The sequence below is a fragment of the Muntiacus reevesi genome, chromosome 17 (genome assembly GCF_963930625.1).
Source record: "Muntiacus reevesi chromosome 17, mMunRee1.1, whole genome shotgun sequence".
In the NCBI taxonomy this organism is placed as follows: Eukaryota; Metazoa; Chordata; class Mammalia; order Artiodactyla; family Cervidae; genus Muntiacus; species Muntiacus reevesi.
In genome coordinates this window covers 58,302,242-58,325,143 of record NC_089265.1, presented here as the reverse complement: position 1 = coordinate 58,325,143, position 22,902 = coordinate 58,302,242, and the positions used below count along the sequence as shown (strand labels likewise).

Below are 22,902 nucleotides of genomic sequence, written 5' to 3'. Positions count from 1 at the left end.
ACAAATGAGCAGACAGCCACGCCTTGGGTCTAAATGGCAGGATCAGGGGCATAAGGCACCCAACCCTGTTTCCTGGCTGGCAGAGCGGCAGCGCTGCTGGACTGCAAAGCTTCAGCAGGTTTTGGTCTGAAGCTGGAGTCAGCCTCCCCGTCAGATGGTACCGTGGAGGAGAAGGAGATCTGGGTGCCTCCCATTCCCTTTCTGCCTGAGTTTCGGCCCGCTTGTCTGCCCCCCGTTTCCTGCACTGAGGCCCCGCCCAGGTCCACGTCCTGTTTTGTGGGTGTGCACTGCCCCCCCGAGGTCCCTTGTGCTAGTGCAACATGAAGGAGGATGGCTGGGGGTGCTAGAGGATTCTTTCTGAAGAACATCGGCCGTCTTCCTCCTAGGGGAATCAGATCAACCTCCAGAAAAGGAACATTCCCCTATGAAAAGAATAAGGTGAACAGTTGTGGCACTCACTGGTGGGGAGTGGAAGAGGAGTGGAAATCAGAGACCCTCTGGGCAGGATACTCTCTGCTCTCTCCTCTGCATCTTACATTTCCTGGAAGAGTTTGGTGAGACAGAAGTGGGGGACCCACTGACTCCACATCCGGGGGGAGGGGGTGGGCATCAAGGACAACTTCCCGGAGTAGGGGCTATTTACAGCCATCTATGAGAACAGGTAGGACCTGGATGGAATGAGGACGGAGGGATCCCTCGGTGCCTGTTAAATGTGTCAACTGAATGACTGGAACCTACTACATTTTCAAAGGCATGTGTGTTTTTGGTCACTCAGTCATGTCTGACTCTGTGGCTCCATGGACTGTAGCCTGCCAGGCTCCTCTGCCCAGAGAATTTTCCAGGCAAGAATGCCAGAGTGGGGTGCCTTTTCCTATTTCAGGGGATCTTCCCAACCCAGGGATGGAACCTGCATCTCTTGCATCTCCTGTGTTGGCAGGCAGATTCTTTAGCACTAGTCCATATCCTCTAAAGTCAGCTGATTATAGATGTGTTTGATTAAATAACCAGGAACTATAATCTCACCAACCTGACATGTGGGACCATCACGAGTTGCAATGATTCTTTTGTACATATTGTAACTATAAGATGCTGAGCTGGCCTAATATTTTCTTCCATTCCATATGGGTTGTCTTTCACTTTCCTGATGCACAAGTTTATCATATTTACTAAGTCTGAACAGATTGTCTTATAACTTACGTATTATTTTTCTTTTTTTTGCTTGTGCTTTGGATGTTATATCTAAGAATCCTTTCAGTCTAGTTCAGTCTACTGTTGCTACTTGGCTATTCTTCGCATGGCTGCTGGTTGAGGAAGAATAATGTATTAGTTCTAAATAGAGTTATAAGGATTCTTAATATTTGTTAAATGTTCAAAATAACTATTTTGGAAGAAAAAATTTCTAACAGTTTTAAAAACTGAAATGATGATATGGTTTGAACATGAAAAATATCTATGTCAAAAGCATAGTGGTAACTATATATTAATATGTCAAAAGTAATACCTAGTCCATAGTCAAAGCAGCCACCCACTATGGAGGGAATGCTGTTTAATCTGGAGTTATATAGCATTTATGAAAAGTCAGAATAGCCAATCACCACCTTTCTAGTGTAAACATCAGATTAGCCCTCTGGTTTCTTGAGCCTTTTGATATTATTGCCTGGGAGAAGGATTTATTGCCTCAGTGGCTAATGATTACTGAAATTATAAACAAACAGTCCAGCTCCAGGTACTTGATGTGGACTTTTGGGGAAAATGTAGACTCAGTTCAGTTCAGTTGCTCAGTCGTGTCCAACTTTGTGACCCCGTGGACTGCAGCACACCAGGCTTCCCTGTACATCACCAGCTCTAGGAGCTTGCTCAAACTCATGTCCATTGAGGTGGTGATGCCACCCAACCATCTCATCCTCTGTCGACCCCTTCTCCTCCTGCCTTCAATTTTTCCCAGCATCAGGGACTTTTCAAATGAGTCAGTTCTTCGCATCATGTGGCCAAAGTACTGGAGCTTCAGCTTCAGCATCTGTCCTTCTGATTAATATTCAGGACTGATCTCCTTTAGGATGGACTGGTTTGATCTCCTTGAAGTCCAAGGGACTCTCAACAGTCTTCTCCAACATCACAGTTCAGAAGCATCAATTCTTTGGCACTCGCTCTTCTTTATGGTCCAACTCTCACATCCATACGTGACTACTGGAAAAAACCATAGCTTTGACTACACAGACCTTTATAGATAAAGTAATGTCTCTGCTTTTTAATATGCTGTCTAGGTTGGTCATAGCTTTTCTTCCAAGGAGCAAGCGTCTTTTGATTTCATGGCTGCAGTCACCATCTGCAGTGATTTTGGAGTCCAAGAAAACAAAGTCTGTCACTGTTCCTATTGTTTCCCCATCTATTTGCCATGAAGTGATGGGACTGGATGCCATCACTTCATTTTTTGAATGTTGAATTTTAAGCCAGCTTTTTCACTCTCCTCTTTCACCTTCATCAAGAGGCTCTTTAGTTCCTCTTCGCTTTCTGCCGTAAGGATGGTGTCATCTGCATATCTGAGGTGATCGATACTTCTCCCAGCAATCTTGATTCCAGCTTATGCTTTATCCAGTCCAGCATTTCACATGATGTACTCTGCATATAAATTAAACAAGCAGGGTGACAATATACAGCTTTGACGTACTCCTTTCCCAATTTGAAACTGTCCATTGTTCCATGTCCGGTTCTAACTGTTGTTTCTTGATCTGCATACAAGTTTCTCAGAAGGCAGGTCAGGTAGTCTGGTATTCCCATCTCTTGAAGAATTTTCCACAGTTTGTTGTGATCTACACAATCAAAGGTTTTAGCATATTCAATGAAGCAGAAGTAGATGTTTTTCTGGAACTCTTTTGCTTTTTTGATGATCCAGTGGATGTTGGCAATTTGATCTCTGATTCCTCTGCCTTTTCTAAATCCAGCTTGAACATCTGGAAGTTCATGGTTCACATACTGTTGAAGCTTGGCTTGGAGAATTTTGAGCATTACTTTACTAGCGTGTGAGATGAGTGCAATTGTATGGTAGTTTGAGCATTCCTTGACATTGCCTTTCTTTGGGATTGGAATGAAAACTGACCTTTACCAGTCCTGTGGCCACTGTTGAGTTTTCTAAATTTGCTGGCATATTGATGCAGCACTTTCACAGCATCATCTGTTAGGATTTGAAATAGCTGAGCTGGAATTCCATCACCTCCACTAGCTTTGTTCGTAGTGATGTTTCCTAAGGTCCACTTGACTTCGCATTCCAGGATGTCTGGCTCTAGGTGAGTGATCACACCATCGTGATTATCTGGGTTATGAAGATCTTTTTTGTGTAGTTCTTCTGTGTATTCTTGCCACCTCTTCTTAATACCTTCTTCTTCTGTTAGGTTCATACCATTTCTGTCCTTTATTGAGCCCATCTTTGCAGGAAAAGATCCCTTGGCATCTCTAATTTTCTTGAAAGATCTTTAGTCTTTTCCATTCTATTGTTTACCTCTATTTCTTTGCATTGATCACTTAGGGAGGCTTTCTTATCTCTCCTTGCTATTCTTTGGAACTCTGCATTCAGATGGGTATATTTTTTCTCCTTTGCCTTTTTCTTCTCTTCTTATCTCAGCTATTTGTAAGGCCTCCTCAGACAACTGCCGGGGTCCAGCCTCGGCAGGATCCAGGGGGTACCCTCAGGATGAACGGCGTCGGCGAGAGAAAGAGAGAGAGAGAAGACTCGTGAGACCAGCCTTGATAGGGCCAAGTCTGTGTTTTACTTTTTGACAACCGGTTTTATACCCTTTCACAGAACGTTTTCAAGGTACAAGATGCTTACTCATGATTACACAGGATTAGCATTACATCATTTTGTTTTTTAGGAAAAGCAGGATATTTTTTTGCTTTCTAATTCTATAGTAATTCTTAGCACATGATCTTCTGGCTTTGGGGCCATTAACATTTTATGCAGGTCATGTGAATGTAAACCTGTTTTCCGTTTTTATGGTGACCTTAACTGAATGGTAGCAGTCTCATAGGGAAATAGTACAGAGTAGAATTATATCCTTGTTAATACAAAAATTAATCCTTCTGCAAAAGTTGTCAGTTACATTTATCTAAGAAGTTTACCCCATACAGACTCTGTGGCTTCAGTGAGGCAGCCTCTGCCTAGCACTCCTGGCTGACAATTAACAACCATCTCATTGCTACCACACTAGGGCTAAGTCCTTATTTCTCTAGATCTTAAACTATATTAACAATGGTTTCTATAACACTATCTTAGCACATTAAAAGCAAAACACAGCAAGTAAAACACAGCAAGCAAATCTCAACCCAATAACCACCTATAGAATAATTTTTCTTATGTTTTCTAATAGGACTCCTTTACCCCTTAAAAAGGCTCTATGTCTATTAGGGCTTTTATATAATCAGGTTCTTTATGCTATTTTATGATTAGGATATTATAAGCCATCATGAATATTAGTACCAAGCGCATAAATGCATTTGGCTAACAAACCACCAGCAAAGGAGTTTAAATTAAAACACTCCTTTCACCCTGGATAATCTCATAAAATACCACCACCTGGGAAACTTATTGATTAAAGTTCTAAATTGATTCTTATTTGGGAAGAGATTGGGGAAGGCCTTCTGCCTGTGTCACAGAAATTAGGGAGTAGTCCATTGAGGCAGGCATCAGAAAGACAGATATCATCTTTAAGGTGAGTGCTGGGGGCAGCTTTTCGAAATCCCTGAAAACCTGATCTGCCTTGCCTGTCAGGCTTTCTCCTCATGACCTTGTCATGGGTGGGATCTCGTGAGCTGGCCTTTTCGAAACCCCTGAAAACCTGATCCGCCTTGCCCGTCAGGTTTTCTCCCTCATGGCCTTGTCATGGGTAGGGTCTCGTGTGTTGGCTCCCGGCAGACAACCATTTTGCCTTTTTGTATTTCTTTTTCTTGAGTCTTCCAGACTACTTCCAGTCTACCAAATCCAAATTGTGATATTTACCCCTTTAAGAACTTTATAGTTCTAGCTGTTAAATTTAGGTATGCTCCATTTTGAGTTAAGTTTTATATATGATGTAATGTAAGGATCCAAACTGGTTCTTCTGCATGTGGATATTTTATTTTCCTCACACCACTTGCTAAAAACAGTTTTCCGCATTCCAAGTTCCCTTTGTTGAACTTCAACCTCTGTTGACAATCATATGACCATAGATGTATGGTTTATTTCTGGACTCAGTCTATTTCACTGGTCTGTATGTCCATCTTTATGCCAGTGATGTGTTGTTTGGTTACCACTGCTGTGTAGTAAAACTAAAAATCAGGCAGTGTGCCTTCTAACTTTGTTCACTCTTTCCAATATTGTTTTGGCTATTAGTTGCAACTCCAAATGAATTTCAGGATCAGTTTCTCCATTTACGCAACAAAGATTTATCGCAATTTTGTAAGGACTGCGTTGGATATATAGAGTGCTGTATTTTATCATAAGTCCTCTAATCCATAAATATGGGATGTCTTTTCAATTATTTATAATTTCTTTAGCCTTTTTTTCCAGAAATATATTGTGGCTTTCAGAGTATGAGTGTGGTGTATCTCCTGATTAAATATATTTTAAAGTACTTTATTATTTTTAATGCTCTTGCAAATAGAATGATTTTCCTCAGGTTGCTCATTTCTATGGACTTATAACAATTTTTCATTTCCATAGTTGTATTGAATGGCAGTTGATATATGAATGTTAATCTCTATCCTGTAACATTGCTGAACTCATTCATTAGCTTTACAGTTCCTTTTTGCTTCTATTTTTTATTCCTTCAGAATTTATACATATGAGATCATGATATCTACAAGCAGAAATGCTTTTGCTTTCGTTCATATGATCTTGAAGATTTTCACATCTGCTTTCATAAGAGATACTTCTCTGTAGTTCTCTTTGCCTCAGAAGTTTTAGTCTGCTTGCCTATCAACATTAAGCTGACCTCACAGCATGAGATAGGAAACGTTTCCTTCTCTTCCATTTTTTAGGGAGAGTTTGAAAAGAATGTGTCTTCATACTTGAAAATGTTTTGTAAAATTCAGTCATGAAGCCATCTGGTTTTGGGCTTGTCTTTGTTGCAATTTTGTGTTTGTTTTTTAAATAATTCAATCTCTTTACTTGTTATAGGTCTGTTAGTAAATCCTACTTCTTGAGTCAACTTTGTTTGTGTCTTTGTAGGAATTTACCCATTTCATGTAGGTTATCCAATTTGTTGTAGTACAGATATTCATAATATTCTTTTATAATCATTTTTATTCCTGTAGAGATAGTAGTATTATCCAACTTTCATTTCTGTTTTCAATAATTTGGTCTATTCTCTTTTTTCCTTAGTAATTCTAGCTTAAGAGTTTGTCAATTTTGTTGACCTCACAGAACCCACTTTTGGTTTGGCTCACTTTCTCTGTTGTTTTCCTGTTCTTTATTTTGTGTATCTACGATCTTACATTTATTCATATTATTACCTTCTTGTTCAGGCTTAGTTTATTTTTCATTTCCTAGTCCTCAAGGTGTAAAGTTGGGTTATTGTTTTGGGATCTTTCTTCTTTTTAATGTAGGCATTTACAGCTATAAATTCTTCTGTGAGCATTGCTTTTTTTGCATGTCGTAAGTTTTGGTATGTTCATTTTCATTTTCATTTAATTCAAGATATTTTCAGTATCCTTTGTTTTCAAGTTTTACCCATTGGGTGTTTAATGGTGTATTGTTTAATTTCCACATATTTGTTATTTTCCCCCAGTTTCCTCCTGTTGTTGATATCTAGTTTGATTCTGTTGTGGTCACAAATGACAATTTTCATGATCTTAATTTTTAAAAAAAGGTCCAAAATTTAAAAAAAGGTCCATCTAGTCAAAGCTATGGTTTTTCCAATAGTCATGTATGGATGTGAGAGTTGGACTATAAAGAAAGCTGAGCACTTAAGAATTGATGCTTTTGAACTGTGGTTTGGAGAAGACTCTTGAGAGTCCCTTGGACTGCAAGGACAGTCAACCAGTCCATCCTAAAGGAAATTAGTCCTGAATATTCATTGGAAGGACTGATGCTGAAGCTGAGACTCCAATACTTTGGCCACCTGATGTGAAGAATTGACTCATTTGAAAAGACCCTGATGCTGGGAAAGATTGAGGGCAGGAGGAGAATGGGATGACAGAGGAAGAGATGGTTGGATGGCATCACCCACTCGATGGACATGAGTTTGAGTAAACTCCAGGAGTTGGTGATGGACGGGGAATCCTGGCATGCTGCAGTCCACGGGGTCGCAAAGAGTCGGACACGACTGAGCAACTGAACTGAAGACTTGTTTGGGGGCCTAACATGTGGTTTATCCTAGAGTATGTTCCATATGCACTTGAGAAGAGTACATATTTTGCCTTGTTGGGTAGGGGGTTAGATCTAACTGGTTTATAGTGTTGTTCAATTTCTCTATTTCATTATTGATTTCTGTCTGGTTGTAAAATTAATTATTAAAAGATGAGTACTAATATCTCTACTATTATTGCAGAACTATTTCTTCCTTTAATTCTGTCTTTCTTCATATGCTTTGAGGGCTCTGGTATTAGAAATGTATGTGTTTATAATTGCTCCATCTTCTTGATGGATCATATCTTTTATCAGTATAAAATGTCCTCAGAAGTCAGAAAAGCTTGATCCCCGCCCTTGTTGCTATTGTTCAGTGACTCATGGACTGCAGCACTCCAGGCTTCCCTGACCTTCACTATCTCCAGGAGTTTGAAGAAACTCATGTCCACTGAGTCAGTGATGCCATCCAACCATTTCATCCTCTGTAATCCCCTTCTCCTCCTGCCTTCAATCTTTCTCTGCTTCAGGGTCTTTTCTAATGAGTTGATTCTGCATCAGGTAGCGAAAGTATTGGAGCTTCAGCTTTAGCATCAGTCCTTCCAATGAATATTCAGGGTTGGTTTCCCTTAGGATTGAATGGTTGAATTTCCTTGCTGTCCAAGGGACTTTCAAGAGTCTTCTCCAGCACCACATTTCAAAAGCACTGATTCTTCAGGACTCCGCCTTCTTTATGGTCCAACTCTCAGAAACATACACAATTAGTGGAAAAACCATAGCTTTTACTACATGGACCTTTGTCGGCAAAATGAGGTCTCTGCTTCTTAATATGCTGTCTAGGTTTGTCATAGCTTTTCTTCCAAGCAGCAAGCCCTTGAGGAGCTCACAGACCATTCCAGGGAAGAGGCTGGGAGACAACTGTAGCAAGAGCTGCAGGAGAGGCCTGGGCCGCACGCTGGCAAGACTTTGTCTTCTTAGGTGTCCTGGGTGCCTGGAGGGGTGACTGCACATAGCAAGTACTTGGTCAGCACCCGCTGGGTGCACATCACGAGCGCTGGCGGTGAGGGCAGCGTGAACTCTCGTTTAGGAAAAATGACAAACGCTAGTGGCAGAGCTGGGGCCAAACCCCCTGCTCCTGCCTCCTGTTTAGGGGCCACTTGACCATGATGCCAGGGTTGATTTCAGTATTGAATTCATGGCTGCAAGATTCATTCATCATGGCCTCATTACTTTAGTCAAGATCCTACAGTGTTACAGTAGGTACTTGGTAACGATGAATAAAACCTGAGGCCTCTTTCTTTGCGGAGCAGTGTATAATGAGAGGTAGGCAGACATTAACCTTATCCCCACAAAGTGTAACATCACCAACAGCAATGACTGATATGTTTTTGAGTTTAGGATGTGTCAGGCACTAGCTTAGGAGTGTTTGTATATATAAACTCATGTTATCCTCAAAGTAATTTTTGGTGTTATAGGTATTACTCCCTTTTTATACATAAAGAAAGCACAGAATGGTGAGGTAATTCAGTCAATGTCACACAGCTAGAAAGTGGTGTGGGGATCCCAATACTTTTGGGCTCCAGTTTTCTTAGTTTCACAAAGCAAAATGACAAGACTTGGTTGCAGAGGGTAAGTTAAAAGAGAGAAATCTGGCAGATACATTGAGCAATAGGACTGGCTTCACGGTACAGGCTCAATAATGATGGCTGAGTTTCAAAGGCTCTGGAACACGTGAGGTGGACAGGGCCTTCCCTCACTCTGTAAGTGAACCCTCCTGGCACTCGCACAGGCTTCGTAGAGTGACAGTTCCCAGGTTAGCAGAGACTTTACGATTGGGCGTGAAGAATTTGGGTAAGTACTCAGCCCTCTACACAAAGAGAAATGTCCTGGCATCTGGCCTTTCTTAGATGGCCTAACCAGCCCCAACACCATGCCCTGCATACACTGGAGGGCTCACCGTCCTCAAAGCTGCCCGGGGCTTTCTTGTTCTCATGTCTTTGCTTTTGTTGCCCCCCCAGTTTAAATGCCATGGGGCTTCTCTGATGGCTTAGTGGTAAGGAACCCACCTGCCAATGCAAGAGATGCCAGAGTTACAGGTTCGATCCCTGGGTCAGGAAGATCCCCCAGAGGAGGAAATGGCAACCCACTCCAGTATTTTTTGCCCAGGAAATCTCATGGACAGAGAAGCCTGGCAGGCTGCAGCCCACAGGGTCGCAAAGAGTCAGACACGACTGAGTGATTAAACGACGACAACAAACTGAAATGCAGATCTCATCTCTGCCTCTTCAGACAGGCGGCTTTCCCAGGGATCCCTGTATGGCAGAGAGAATCTCCACATCTTATTTGTGACCAGGGCACATGTCAGTTCTGATCTGTTCCCCACCCAGTGGCCATGGGAGAGAGCCCAGACTGGAGGCTGGGGTCATGGGCTCCTTATCTCCCACCACCATACAATCTAGAAAGGAGGAAGCAACAAGGACCCTGTTGGATTAGGGTCACACTTTGTCCCAGAGAAGAATTGCATCAAACAGTTAAACTCTCCTGATACAGACTTTTATACCAGCTTTGTCAGTGATATGAAGCTCTGCCCAGTGCATCTCAACATAGAACTCCCCAAGGCTGCCTTCTAACCAGGGGTAGTGGACATGATTATTGGACAAAGTTTGTTCAACAGAAATTCTCTTTTGTTCTTTATCTCATTCCCAAGGGAGTGAATTAGACCTGAGACATCACTGTTCAGCCCAAGTGCCACCCCACGAGTGGCCAGTCTGCAATGGACAGTGGCCGGGCAGCCTATTCCGCTGCGGGGGGGCAGCTGCCGAGTAGCCTGGGCCTTCTCCCGGGCAGTCGTCCTGGAACAACCATGCAGCGGTGTGGGAGGTCAGTGTCAGCTCTCCGAGCACGTCAACAGACTCTGGGTAAGCTCCTGGGAGCCAAGACCTGGCCTGGATTTTCTGAGTCTGACCAGTTCGGGGTTGTTGATCAGGGTCTGCAGCAGCAGCCACCTCGTCCTGGACCTCGCGGAGAGGCGGGGACCTGGAAGAGAATCAGAGCCGGTGGACTGGGAGGAGCAGGCAGCTTGTCTCTGTCCTGCTCAGAAGCCACAGGGAAGGCTGCCCAGGAGGAGTGAGGTGTGGAGCAAGGAGCTGGGCCAGGATTCCCGGGGACATGAGGGTGGCTGGAGGGATGAGAGTTTGTTCCAAGATCTGGGTATCTGCGATGTTGGGATCAGTGATGAAAACAGTCCAGATCAGTGCTGAGTGTCCGCAGGCAGAACAAGGCTAACTGGAGGGCTTCCCAGGGGAAGGCAGAGCAGAATGATGCAGGAGGCAGCTGAGAGAGAGCTTGTGGTAAGGAATGGGGGAGTTTAAGCAACACCGCACACCATCTTGGAGGGCATCCGGCTTGCAGCATGAGCTATGGAGCAGTCTCAGACAAATGGCTGATTGAAGGACTCAGGTAGCAGAGTTCATTTCCAGAAACAATGGAGAAGCCAGATTAGTGGGAACAAGGCCTCGGGGTCCCACAGCCAGACTGACTGGGGGTGAAGCCTTCTGCTCTCCTGGGTAGAAGGGCTCCCAGGGCACAGAAGCGGAGGAAGAGGGGCAGAGAAGGAGGAACGTGGGACATCTCGGGGATCCCAGGGAAGGCTGAAGGCTCGTGTTTCCTGGTGTCCAGCCCCGGTATAGACTCACACAGGGGACTTACCTGCTGACTGATGTAGGCACCAATATTTGATGGTCTGCTGTAGCCTCCTCTGCCTGTGGCCTGTGATCAGGATGTGACAAAAGCTGACGAGCACGGGGTTGGTGTGATAATGATCTACGTAGAGCATGCCAATCCACGCCCTGAACCCTGAAATCCAGAAGGGAAGTCAGACCATGCAATATACATCCCTGGATGACCAGGTTTTGCTTCTTATGTCATAATTGCAGCGACACTTTGTTCCCCAATGGTGTCTGTGTCTTTGCTGTGAATCTAGAAAATGAGGTATAAAGAGCTGGAAAGGTTCTTAGAGATCACACCCTAACCTGTTCATTTTATGGGAGTTTGAAGTTCACAGTGACGGGAGCCTCTGTGGCTTATACGGAGAAACCAGCTGCCATTGTATGAATCAATGTGTCGATGAAAAGACACGGTCCAGAAATAGGACAAAAACTGCTTTTTCTCCACAAAAAATGGTTTGATTTTGGAGCAAAATGAACAGACCATTTTTTTTAACTAAGTAAACTTGCAACTAACACCACAAGTAATTCTGAGATATGTTTTCTCAAAAATTTCAGGGCCTGCATTCACAAATTGCCTTGTAACTGTTTAGATAGAATTTCACTATCCCTTCCTGCTCTTCATTATGCCTCAAAGATCTGTTAAATATGCAATCTGACCATTGGGCTGATTGTTTTGTTTTGTTTGTTTCTATTCAGCTTGATAGCCCCCATGGGAAGATAAGCTCTAAGTGCAAGAGAAGAGGATGAACTGCGGGCCTCTGGAACCCCACGTGCAGGCAGCTTCCGCAACGTGCGAGAGCAGCGCTCGCAGACGCAGGGCTACGCACCCATGTCCGCTCTCTCGTAGCCACTCTGCAGGATCGTCCTGTCGATGCGGGCGATCAGCCACGTGCCCAGGATGCAGCTGATGAGGAGCCTGGACAGGCAGGCGCCCAGGCCCAGCAGCGCGTTGTAGAAGAACAGAAAGTAGTTGAAGTTGTGGAACGCTCTCCTGCGAAGGGAAGCAGGCAGAGGGGAAGCACCCCTCAGTATGAGAAGGTGGCTAGGCAGGTGGGCTCAGGGGCCCTCCCAGACCTGTGGTCACATCCTACCTCTCCCACCTCCTAGCTGTGTGACCTCGTGCCATTCGTGGAAGTCCCCACTTCACAGCTGATGTGAAGACCGGCTCAGAAACAGCGGAGAGGACGTCGAGCACCAGGCAGGCTGAATGTGAGTGGGGGCTGTAAACCCCACGTGGCTACCGCTGGGTTCATGGTTACAGCAGAGGCTGTGGCTTCCCCACTGTCTATTGCAACAGTGACCTGTCCCCAGCTAGAACTGCTCCAAGTCCTCCAGATAAAAGTTTTCAAGTTAATCGCATGGTCTCCTGTTGCCTATGGGATGAAGCCCAAGTATTGCATATGAATTTTGGGGTCCTCTCCGAGAGGGACTTTTCTGGTCTTACCACTTTGTGCCCTCTTCCTGTCCATCACCATCTAAGGCCACTGCACGGCCACCCCATTGGATTTTCACTCTTCCCCCAACACATCCTGCCCTTTCATGGCTTCCTGCCTGCATCCATACAGTGGGGGCTGCAGCCACACCATCCGCTCATCTCTGCCTGTAGGAATCCTACCATCCTACCTACTTTAGCTCAAACATCCCACCTGCAGCTGAAAGAACACCCCTGCCTCTCCTCCACTCCCTCCCTCCCTCTCCTCTTTGCTTTCTCTTGTAATGCTTCCACACACTTTGGACTCTACTGTCCCTAAATATCTGTGTCTGTCAACTCCAGTGGACCATGAGCAGATCACAGGCAGATCGCGAGGAGTGTTTCATTATCCTCATTGCCCATGTTGCTTCCTCCATGATGAACAGCTTTGAATGAATGAACTAGAAAGGATTGCCATGGGACAGGCATTACTGTTCTAAGTTCATATTTTAATACCTTTCATCCTCGGAACACCTCCCTGAGATATGTACACTTATTTGTAAAGTGAGGAAGTAGAGGTTCATAGATGTTCAGTAAGGTCACATAGCTCATGGGGGTGGAGCCAAGATCCGGCTGCAGGCAGTCTGGTTCCCGCGGTTTGGTCCCAGTTCTGAACCACTGCCCCTTGCCCCCTCAGAGTGTAGAGTGCACCCAGGAACCTGCCAGGTGAGGAGAAAGGCGCGAGACTGCTGAGCCCCACTTTTCCTGCTCTCACCTGTTGTTGAGAGCCAGGGGCTTCTGCTTGTCATCTGTCCCCATCTTTGGTTGCAGGAAGAAGCTGGCGGCAATCCATACCTGCAGGACCATGAGACCCAGGACGATGGATACGGTGAGGCTAAAACACAAGGCGAGACCATGCTGAGGTGGCCTCTTCCCAAACTCTTTTGGAATGCCCAGTGATAGAGAGGAAAGAGGTGCTGACTGCCCGCCAGACCAACAGTAGCTTGAACTCTGTCCTTGATGCCTACAGAGAATTTTGTCCACTGTGCAGATGAGAAAAAATGAGGCTTACAAAGGGGAGATGACTTTCTCAAAGCTGCATCATCAGGCCTTCTGGCTCCAGACCAGAACTCCGGGATTAAAACAGGTCCTTTTGTTGAGGGATAGTAGCTGGGCTGAGTGGTTTAGCCGCATAGGAATCAAAGAAAGGAATGGGGTTTTCAGAAGAGTTCATGAAGGCCATGGAAGAATGGACAGGGCAGGCTCTGCCCCAGACTCGTAGGTGGCTCCGGGTGAGCCTGGAACCAAGGAGTTCAGAGCAGTAAGCCACCCCCCCCCCCACCCGAGGGCACACACCCTGTGTTTGCACCTCTCCCTGGCACCAGCATGGGCTGATGGCTGTACAAGGTTTTGGTTTCAGATTCCCCAGCTCCCCATCCTGCCTCCTCCCCTCCTGGGACAAATTGCTCAGCCTCTCTGTGCCTCTGTTCCTCATCTGAAAAAAAAAAGGAGCTAATGTAAGTCCCAACCTCAAAAGGTCCTGAGGAGAAAAGTTGCAAAGTGAATTTTCAGTAATGTCAGCATTCGCTGTGACTTTCCATACGGGTGAACTGAGGCTTAGAGAGGCAGTTTACAACTCACACAGTTGATCTAAAGCCTAACTCAGATTCCCTCTCTCTTCCACTAAAGGTCCTTTCTCTCACTTCACCTGCCTGAACCTCAGTCTTCCCAGCAATACAATGGATGCGCATATACCTCCCACAGAGCTGAACAGTGCAAGTGGGAACATTTTATAAACTGTGAGCCTCCCATCACAGTGAGAGCATGGGTCCAGGGACTGGTGAGAGCCCTGCCGGGAAGGGGCGTTTCGAACATCGGCTCGGACGGCCCAGCAGCTCCCAGGCCCTGGGCAATGTCAGGAAGCCCACCCAGCACTTACATCCCGATGCCTAGTCCTCGGAGCATCTCCAGCGCCCGATGGTGGATGACAGGAAGCACCAGGCTGTACATGATCACCAGGCCACACAGGCTCTGCATCACATGGATGATGAGGTAGCCTGTGGGCCAAGGGAGCCAGGGGTCACTCAAGGCCCTTCAGCATCCAGTCACACAAGTCCCTCCCTCCAGCCCCCCCCCCAGCCTCCTCCCTTCAAAGGTCCTGGCACTCTTGTTTATGCTGTTTCTTCTGCCTGGCACGACCACCGACCTTCTGCTCACCCTGCCAGGTCAGTTCAAACGTCAACTCCATTAGAAAGGCTTGGCACCCTGCCCCAGGTGTGGATAGTCACTGCCTCCCCTGGGTCACCACCACGCTGAGCGTACACGCCAGGACAGGTGGCAATGATGACCTATATGAACGTGAGCTCCTCACTCCTTCCTGACCTTCCTGAAGGTCCCTCGATGCAGAGCTGGGGCTGCTTCTGCCCCATGTCCCTCCTCCCCGCCCACAACCAGGACTCGGCAGGTACCCAGGGAACGTGTGTCAAATTGAATGGGTCATGTGATGGCACTTACCCCACAGAATATAGGCTATCTGCCAGCCAGAGTACCTTGCAATGGCCACCTGAGATTTAGATAAGAAAAAAAGCTCTGAGAAGGGAGACACCTCGATTACCTCTAACACATCTGTCCAGCATCCCTGTCTCATTTGAGGGTCACCCACCAAGCTACCAATGCAAGTGTCATGATTGCCCTCATTTTACAGATGAGGCCAGATGGGGACAGTGGCTGTCCCAAGTCACCCAGCAGCAGAGCATACTAAAATTGAGGGCTCTGGACACTCCCATCCCAGGGCTCTTCCTTCCCCAGCATGCCAGCCCTGTCTGAGGAGCAGGAGAGTAGGCTTTGGCCTGGGAGCAGAGAGAGACTGCTGCAGACTTACCACACTCTCAGACGAGGAAGGATTATGAAACTTCAGAGGAAGAAAGTGTTTATCCCCTGCCCACAACCTCTTGATGTGCTTTCTAGAGAGAGAGAGGGAGATTAGTAATGCTCATGACCCAAGCTACTTACGTACTTAGAGCTCAAGAGATGTAAACAGAAAGGCCTGTGGAGGGAGATGGCGGGCAGCTCAGCTCCCCTGTGTTGACCACAGCTCTTGAGATGGTTCTAATCAGCCTTGAAATCTTTTTAAAATACTTTTTAAAAGTTGAGATGCAATTGACATATCACATGACCTTATTTCAGGTGTACAATATAATTTGATATTTGTATATATTGTGAAATGATGATAATGTCTTGTTAACATCTGTCACTGCACACAGTTACAAAAAATTTTTCCTTGTGATGAGAACTTTTAATCTACTCTCTTAGCAGCTTTCACATATTCACTATTTTTAAACTATAGTCAAAGGAGCAAGGCAGGGCTTGGATGGAGAGCTGGGGCCTCTTTGTGCCGGGAGAGTCTTCACTTAGATGCCATCTGCAAGGGACTCACCCTTGGGGCAGCCAGATGGGGAGGATGTAAAGGCAGGATGCTCTGGACGGGTGAGAACTGGCCCCGGGCTTCCGGTGAGTGAGTGGGTGACTGTGAACTAGAGACTGAGGCAGAGACAGAGGCAGAGACAGAGGCAGAGAAATGGGGAGGGAGAGAAGCAATAGAGACCTAGATTCAACTCCTATCGGCATGCAAACGCTGACTACACACTGGAGGCCATCCCCTCCTCCTGCACTTGTGTTCTTGAGACAGATGCACCTGGTCCCCTCGATCCAACCTCCTGTGGGGTCTCCTTGAGCCAGATTCACCTGCTGGGAACCCACTGTGGTTAGTCCTGGAGAGCAGGGCAGGTCTGACACCCAGCAGAGACACGAAGTGTACAAGAGATGATAAGGTTAGAAGAGGCCAGAAGACATGGTCATCTGCTAATAGACTGGCTAAAGAACTGCGGTGCTGGAGAAGACTTCTGAGAGTCCCTTGGACAGAAAATAGATCAAACCAGTTAATCCTAAAGGAAATCAACCCTGAATGTTCATTGGAAGAACTGATGCTGAAGCTGAAGCTCCAATACTTTGGCCACCTGATGCGAAGAGCGGACTCATTGGAAAAGACCCTGATGCTGGGAAAGATTGAGGGCAGGAGGAGAAGGGGCCAACAGAAGATGAGATGGTTGGCTAGCATCACCGACTCAATGGACATAAATTTGAGCAAACTCCGGGAGATGGTAATGGACAGGGAAGCCTGACAAGCTGCAGTCCATGGAATTGCAAAGGGCTGGACACGACTTAGCAACTGAATAAAAACAACAAAGTTATTTTGTTGAGCCTTGCCTGCTCAGCAGTGAACATGATGGTGAAAGTACTGCTTAGGGTTTTGTTGAAGACAAAAGAAGACTCTAATCACAATTCAAATTGATAGTAGAAGCTCAAATCAAATGCTATTTTGTTTGGTTTTGTTTTTTACCAATAGGTGTGGTTGTCCCCAAACCCTGTATACACTGCCGTTCCCAATTTGGGAATGACTGACACTGCTTGGGAATTCTGAGAAAAAAATCTGCCAGCCAATTTCCTGCCTGAAGACACACAAATGCCTCCCAGAACCCCCTTACCTGTAACAAGCCAAGATGTGGAACAGGTAGCTGACACATGTGAGGGAGGCAGGCAAAATGGTCACCACCCAGACTTCTGAAATAGAAGAGGTGACGCGAGCGACCTCAGAAGATGAACCAGAAATAATTTTTAAAATGCAGAAAGTCACAACAGAAAAGTTCGGGCAAAATATATTGTGTTTCCTTTAATATACCTCTTGGGCAAATAAAGTTTTGCTTATTTCTGTTTCATTTTAGCGATATGCCTTCGATATCCTTTATTTCCTGTGTGTTTATAAACTTTTCCTTTGGTATTCATATGTTCAATCTACAATGCGTAATAGAAACAAGCCTCCAGCCTTGTAAAACATCATTTGTACTCAAACTTCTAATCACCACTTTTGGGGGAGGGAGTTACCCAACCCCAGTTCACAGCCACCATGGGCAGCAGTAACTGGAATGAAGGTCGTGACTATTCCATTCATCCACCTTTTAGTAAGTTTTTAATATTTCGTATCCAACTTGCTTTCAGAGTGACTCTGGGTGCTTGTGAGAGAGGGATGGAGAAAGACAGAAGGAAGTAAAAGCTTCCGTACAAGTGGATTCTCAGTAGGCGCAGAAAAAGCATTTGAAAGAATCCAATGCCTCTTTATAATAAAATCACTGCATAAACTAGAAATGGAAGGGCATTTCCTCAATTGGATAAAAGGCATCTGTAAAACCCCCACAGCTGACATCATACTTAATTGGTGAAAAACTGCTTTCCCTTTAGGTTCAAGAATGAGAAAATCAGTGTCCGCTCTCGCCAATTATATCCAATGTTGTACTGAAGGGTCTAGTCAGGGAAATTAGGCAAGAAAATGCATCTAGACTACAAAAGAAGAAATAAAACTATCTCTATTAACCAATGACATGTTCCTATGTATAGAAAATCCTAGGGAATAAGCAAACAAAAGTAAAATGATTAATAAATGAGTTTGTAAGGTTGTAAGACACAAGACCATATACAAAAATCAATTCATCACTGTACACTAGCAATGTGTAATCTGAAGATGAAGTAAGAAACAACTGCATTTGAAATAGTATCACAAAGAATAAAATACTTAAGAATAAATTTAGTAAAAGAAGTGTACAACTTACTCGTACACTGAAAACTACAAAAGATTTTTGAAATTAAAGAAGATCTAAATTAATGGAAAAACATATCACTTTTATATATAGGATATTCTTTATGAACATGGCAATACTCCCTAAATTGACCTACAAATTCAAACTAATCCCCCAAAATGTCCAAAGCCATTTCTATATGAATTGACAAGCTAATCCTAAAATTCATATAAAAATGAAGGGACCCAGAATAGGCTATACAACCTTGAAAAAGAAGAACAAAATTGCATGGCTCATATTTCTTGATTTCAATCTTACTGTAAATCTACAGTAATAAGACTGTGGTATATCTGTAAAGATAGACAAGTAGATAAATGGAATAAACTGAGAATCCGTAAGTAAATCCCCATTGTCAATAAACTTTCAACAGGTATGAAAAGTATTAATTGTCTTGACAGTTTAATGGGGAAGAAATATGCCTTCAATAAATATGTGTCCCTCCACCTAAAAGGATTCATGTGTTGAAACTCTAACCCATGATGTGATGGTATTTGGAGATGGAGTCTTTGGGAGGTGATTAGACTGTGAGGGTGGAGCCCTCGTGATGGAATTAGTGCCCTTAAAAGAAGAGACATGAGGGAATTTGCTTCCTCCCCCTATTCTCCAGCCAGTATGTGAGGACACAAAGAGAAGGTGGCCATCTGCAAGTCAGGAAGCAGCTCTCCCAAGACACCAGATCTGCTAGCACCTTCAACTTTCCAGTCTCCAGAATGGTGAGAAATAAACGTTGGTTGTTTATACCACACAGTCTATGGTAACTTGTTACAGTAACCTGAACTAAGAAGAAATTAAATTTGAATGATATGAGTAAACTTTTCATATAATAATAAAGTCAAAACTTTCTGTTTTATCTTTTCCAAAGTGAAAAATAGATGATGATTTTAGTTGTTTCCACTGACACCAAAAAAAGATAAGCTATTTAAGATGAGAACATTCTCAAGGCACGTTCAATGCAGTCCCAAATAAATTGTAATAAAATGGCCTGTGTCTTGACCCCTTTTTCCTTGAAGTCAATCCAGGGAGGCATGGAGTAAGTGAAACGCAGACACGATGAAGACAAGCAGCAATAGTTACTACAGATGTGCACCCACCGCCAGCCACAAGCCCCTCTCTGTTCCATACAGAAGTGGCAGGAACAAAGGTGGGATGCGGCTTTACCTTTGGTGATGTTAATCAGCTCTTTCACCTGCAAGAGGGCTGGGGTCCCTGTCTGGTTCATGGAGGTGATGTAGCTCTCCAGTTCACCTTCAAACACATCCAGCGCATCTCTCACATACACGAACACGCAGAACTCGATGACGATGAACTGGGGACACAGAGTAAGTGTCTCAAGGTCTCACCTGAGTCCTGCTCATTATATGAATAATGTAGGGGGTCATTCTTTGGTTTTGAGGTCAAACTCTTTGAAGCTCAAAACTCAACTGAAATAGACTCTGGACACTTGCTTTACTGACATGAATGGGATTGTAACTGCTTTGGAGACAGGAGTCAGCCCAAACTCTGCTCTTCACAAAATAGCATACAAAAAAGTAAATCCCAAAACATCTCAAGAAACTCTTCAAACATTAATTCAATCAGAGTGACATGAATGCCTAACTTTGAATAAGGGGTGACTTTATGGACAATTCCAGACATTTCTCACTGTTCTCCTTTTTGCATTTTGGCAATGACCGAATTGGAGGAGGTGCTGTTTCCTGCATGCATGACAAGCTTGCTCCTCTCCTATCATCTTGTCATCCTGCCATCATGCCCCTGATCATCATGCCCCGGATCATCATGCCATTGCCTCTGGAGCTCCTGATGCCATTTTACTTCATCAGCTGAGTCTTGTTTATCTCTGAATGGGGAGCTCACAGGCTACTATTGTCAGACAGCTTCTCCATCCAGAGTAATTCACTAAACTTCCAGAACACTTTCATCTTTTCTTTTCCTCTGTTTAGATGGCAGTACTGCACATCGTATCTTATCTTCTTCTCTTAGACCATGGGCTACTCCCAGGCCAAGAGCTGCTGAGTCAGCCCTCTCCTCTCTTCCAGGTCTTAACAAGGCACTTGGAATGGAGTAGACAACTAGTAAAGATTTAATGGACACAATAACATCAAGTGATTTACTCACTGCTGCAGAGAACTCTAGTCAGTGGTCCATTAAAATCCATTCTGTCCTTCTTTGGCCACAAGGCTGGACTACATTTCCCAGCCTTCTTTGAGTTAGACATGGCCACATGACAAGGACCTCACCAATAGAAAAACAGTGGAAGGAACGTGTGCTGGGTCCGCATGGCCTTTGAAGCCTCCCATAGGCATTTTCCCACATACTTTCTCCTTCTGCTGACTGGATGCAGGGGGTGAGGATTCTCAGGGATGATGAAGGTACATAATGGAGAAACTAGTTATGGGAAAATATAAAAGACTGCTGCCTCCCAAACCTGAACACCCACTCAACATTGTTACGTGGGGGAAAAAAAATATACACAGTGTTTTCACTGAAGTATGGGCTTTTATGCAGTACCTCGTCATAACCTTACACATTCACCTAAAAGTTATCATAGGACTAGTTTAAATAGGTATCATCCTCATACATTTAAAATGAACAGAAGACAGTTTGGCCATTTTGGTCTCTCTACTTTGACCCTGCTTTTGACTTGGACATTTTACCTCACTTAGCTCTGACCACAAGAAATGCTTTGATTTTGTACTTTATTGATCTCTTGTTTTCAATTTCATAAGTTTCTGCTCTGCTTTTTATTATAATACATCTATTTTTCTGCTTACTCTGCATTTTAATTTGCTCTTTTTTGTTTGTTTCCTAATGTGAAAGCTTAGATGATTGATTTTAGATCTTTCTTCATTTCTAATATATACATTCAACGCTACAAATTTCTTTTTAATCACTGCTTTTGCTGGGTTTCCCTGGTGGCTCAGCGGTAAAGAATCCACTGGCTAATGCAGGAGACCTGTGTTCAATCCCTGCGTTGGGAAGATCCCCTAGAGAGGGAAATGGAAACCCACTCCAGTATTGTGTGAGAAATCCCATGGACAGAGGAGCCTCGCAGGCTATAGTCCTGGAGTCACAAGAGTCGGACACGACTGAGCAACTTAACAACAGTAACTACAACAACTGCTTTTGCCACCTGCCACAAATTTTGATAATTTGTGTTCTCCTTTTTCAAAATATTTCTAACTTGCCTTGATTTTTTCCTTTGGCTCATATATTACTTAGAAGTGTGTTGTTTTGATATCTACTCCTGGGGGATATTCCAGTTATTTTTCTGTTATTGATTTTTAATTTAATTCCATTTTGATTTGAGAGCAGACATCATGTGATTTTATTCTTTTACATTTAAGTGTGTTTTATGGTTCAAGATATAGTCTATCTTGTTGAATTTTCCACTTATTCTTGAGAAGAATATGCATTCTGCTATTGTTGATGAAGCAGTGTTTGGATTTCCATACTATCCAATTGGTTGATGGCATCAACTACAATTCCGATTTTCTTACCTTGGCACTGGTTGTCATGGGTTTTCTGCCCCATTCTGCTATGATCTTGTCTGTCTCTTCAATTTTAGGGGCAAAGCTTTGCCCCATGACCTCCCTGCTCTTAGGGATCTAAGAAGAGTTGTTGATTCTTCAGTTTGTTCAGATTTGTACTTGTTTTTAAGATGGAGTGGCATCTTGCAAGCTCTTTACATGTGGAATTGGCAACTGGAAGTCTCCATAAATAATTCAATTATATTTATTACTAATATTCACTACATGAGTAAAAGTGTCCTTAGAGTCAAAATGGTAGGGTCTAACAATTGCACTTCTTTGATTTACAGATACCCAGTTTTGACCCAGTTTTTAAAGGACAGCCCTATCCTATCCCCACCCTATTCATAAAATACACAAGGCTTAGCTTAGCTCTACTTACAAGGTACAGGCAGACGAAAGCCAACACAATGGTCCCAATCATCCTGCTTGGGAACTGAAAGTAGGGGTCCCACTCATATATCCTGGTTTGGAACCAAGACTTATTTCTTTCTCTGTGAGTGAATAAACATCAAGAGAAGACAGGTTGTGATTGGTAAACAAATGCCTGATTCTTCTGAAAATAATGTCATTTCCTCTCGATCCTAGAGTTTAGTGAAGAGAAAGAGCACTGGAAGTTTCCACAGTTGTCATCCTCCCCTTATTCTTCAGAATAGGGACTCACTTTTATTCAGTACAGCAATTTACTAGATAGAAGGCTATGGTTCTTGACCTTTCTTACAGCTAAGAGTGGCCAAGACTAGGCAGGCCAATGAGACATGAACGGAGGTGTGGGGTGGGACTTGGAGAGGCTGGTCCGGTGGAAGTGACACAGCTGGGAGGGTCTCCTCTGTCCTTACTCACTTCTCATGCCTGCCATTTGAAGGGCAGGCCTGGTGGCTGGTCCAGGTTGGAGCTCCAGCATCTATTCTGGACCATAGGCAGCCTTCATGACAGCAACCCACTAGGTTATCAGAGGAGAAAGACAGATGATGGGTAAACTGCCGTGATGGGCAGTCCAAGGTAAGGATAGACTGCCTGCTTCCAGAATTCTTCAATATGAGAAAGAAATAAATCTCTCTCTTGTTTGTGCCATGATTATTTTGCATTTTCTGCTACATGTTGCCAACTATATTTCTAACCAAAGAATTAGCTTTGCAACTGTGTGACCTTGGATTAGACACATGCCTTCTCTGGGAAATGTCTCTGTGCATACAGCGGCAGTGGCAGGGGTAGGTAACCCGAATGA

General features: G+C 44.2%; 1 protein-coding gene across 1 annotated transcript in view; it reads right to left on the bottom strand.

The window, feature by feature from the left end:
• Positions 1–10,063: 10,063 nt before the first annotated feature.
• The window catches only part of LOC136148665 (stimulated by retinoic acid gene 6 protein-like), a 39,801-nt gene continuing 26,962 nt past the window's right edge, over positions 10,064–22,902 (bottom strand). Inside the window, exons 9-18 of the mRNA XM_065908336.1 lie at positions 22,057–22,168; positions 19,306–19,453; positions 17,002–17,077; positions 15,339–15,420; positions 14,972–15,020; positions 14,397–14,514; positions 13,233–13,352; positions 11,874–12,037; positions 11,027–11,173; positions 10,064–10,354 (exon numbers count right to left, since the gene is read on the bottom strand). Of these exons, the coding sequence (XP_065764408.1) occupies positions 10,206–10,354; positions 11,027–11,173; positions 11,874–12,037; positions 13,233–13,352; positions 14,397–14,514; positions 14,972–15,020; positions 15,339–15,420; positions 17,002–17,077; positions 19,306–19,453; positions 22,057–22,168 (1,165 nt within the window). The 3' untranslated portion in view covers positions 10,064–10,205. The remainder of the gene's footprint in view (positions 10,355–11,026; positions 11,174–11,873; positions 12,038–13,232; positions 13,353–14,396; positions 14,515–14,971; positions 15,021–15,338; positions 15,421–17,001; positions 17,078–19,305; positions 19,454–22,056; positions 22,169–22,902) is intronic.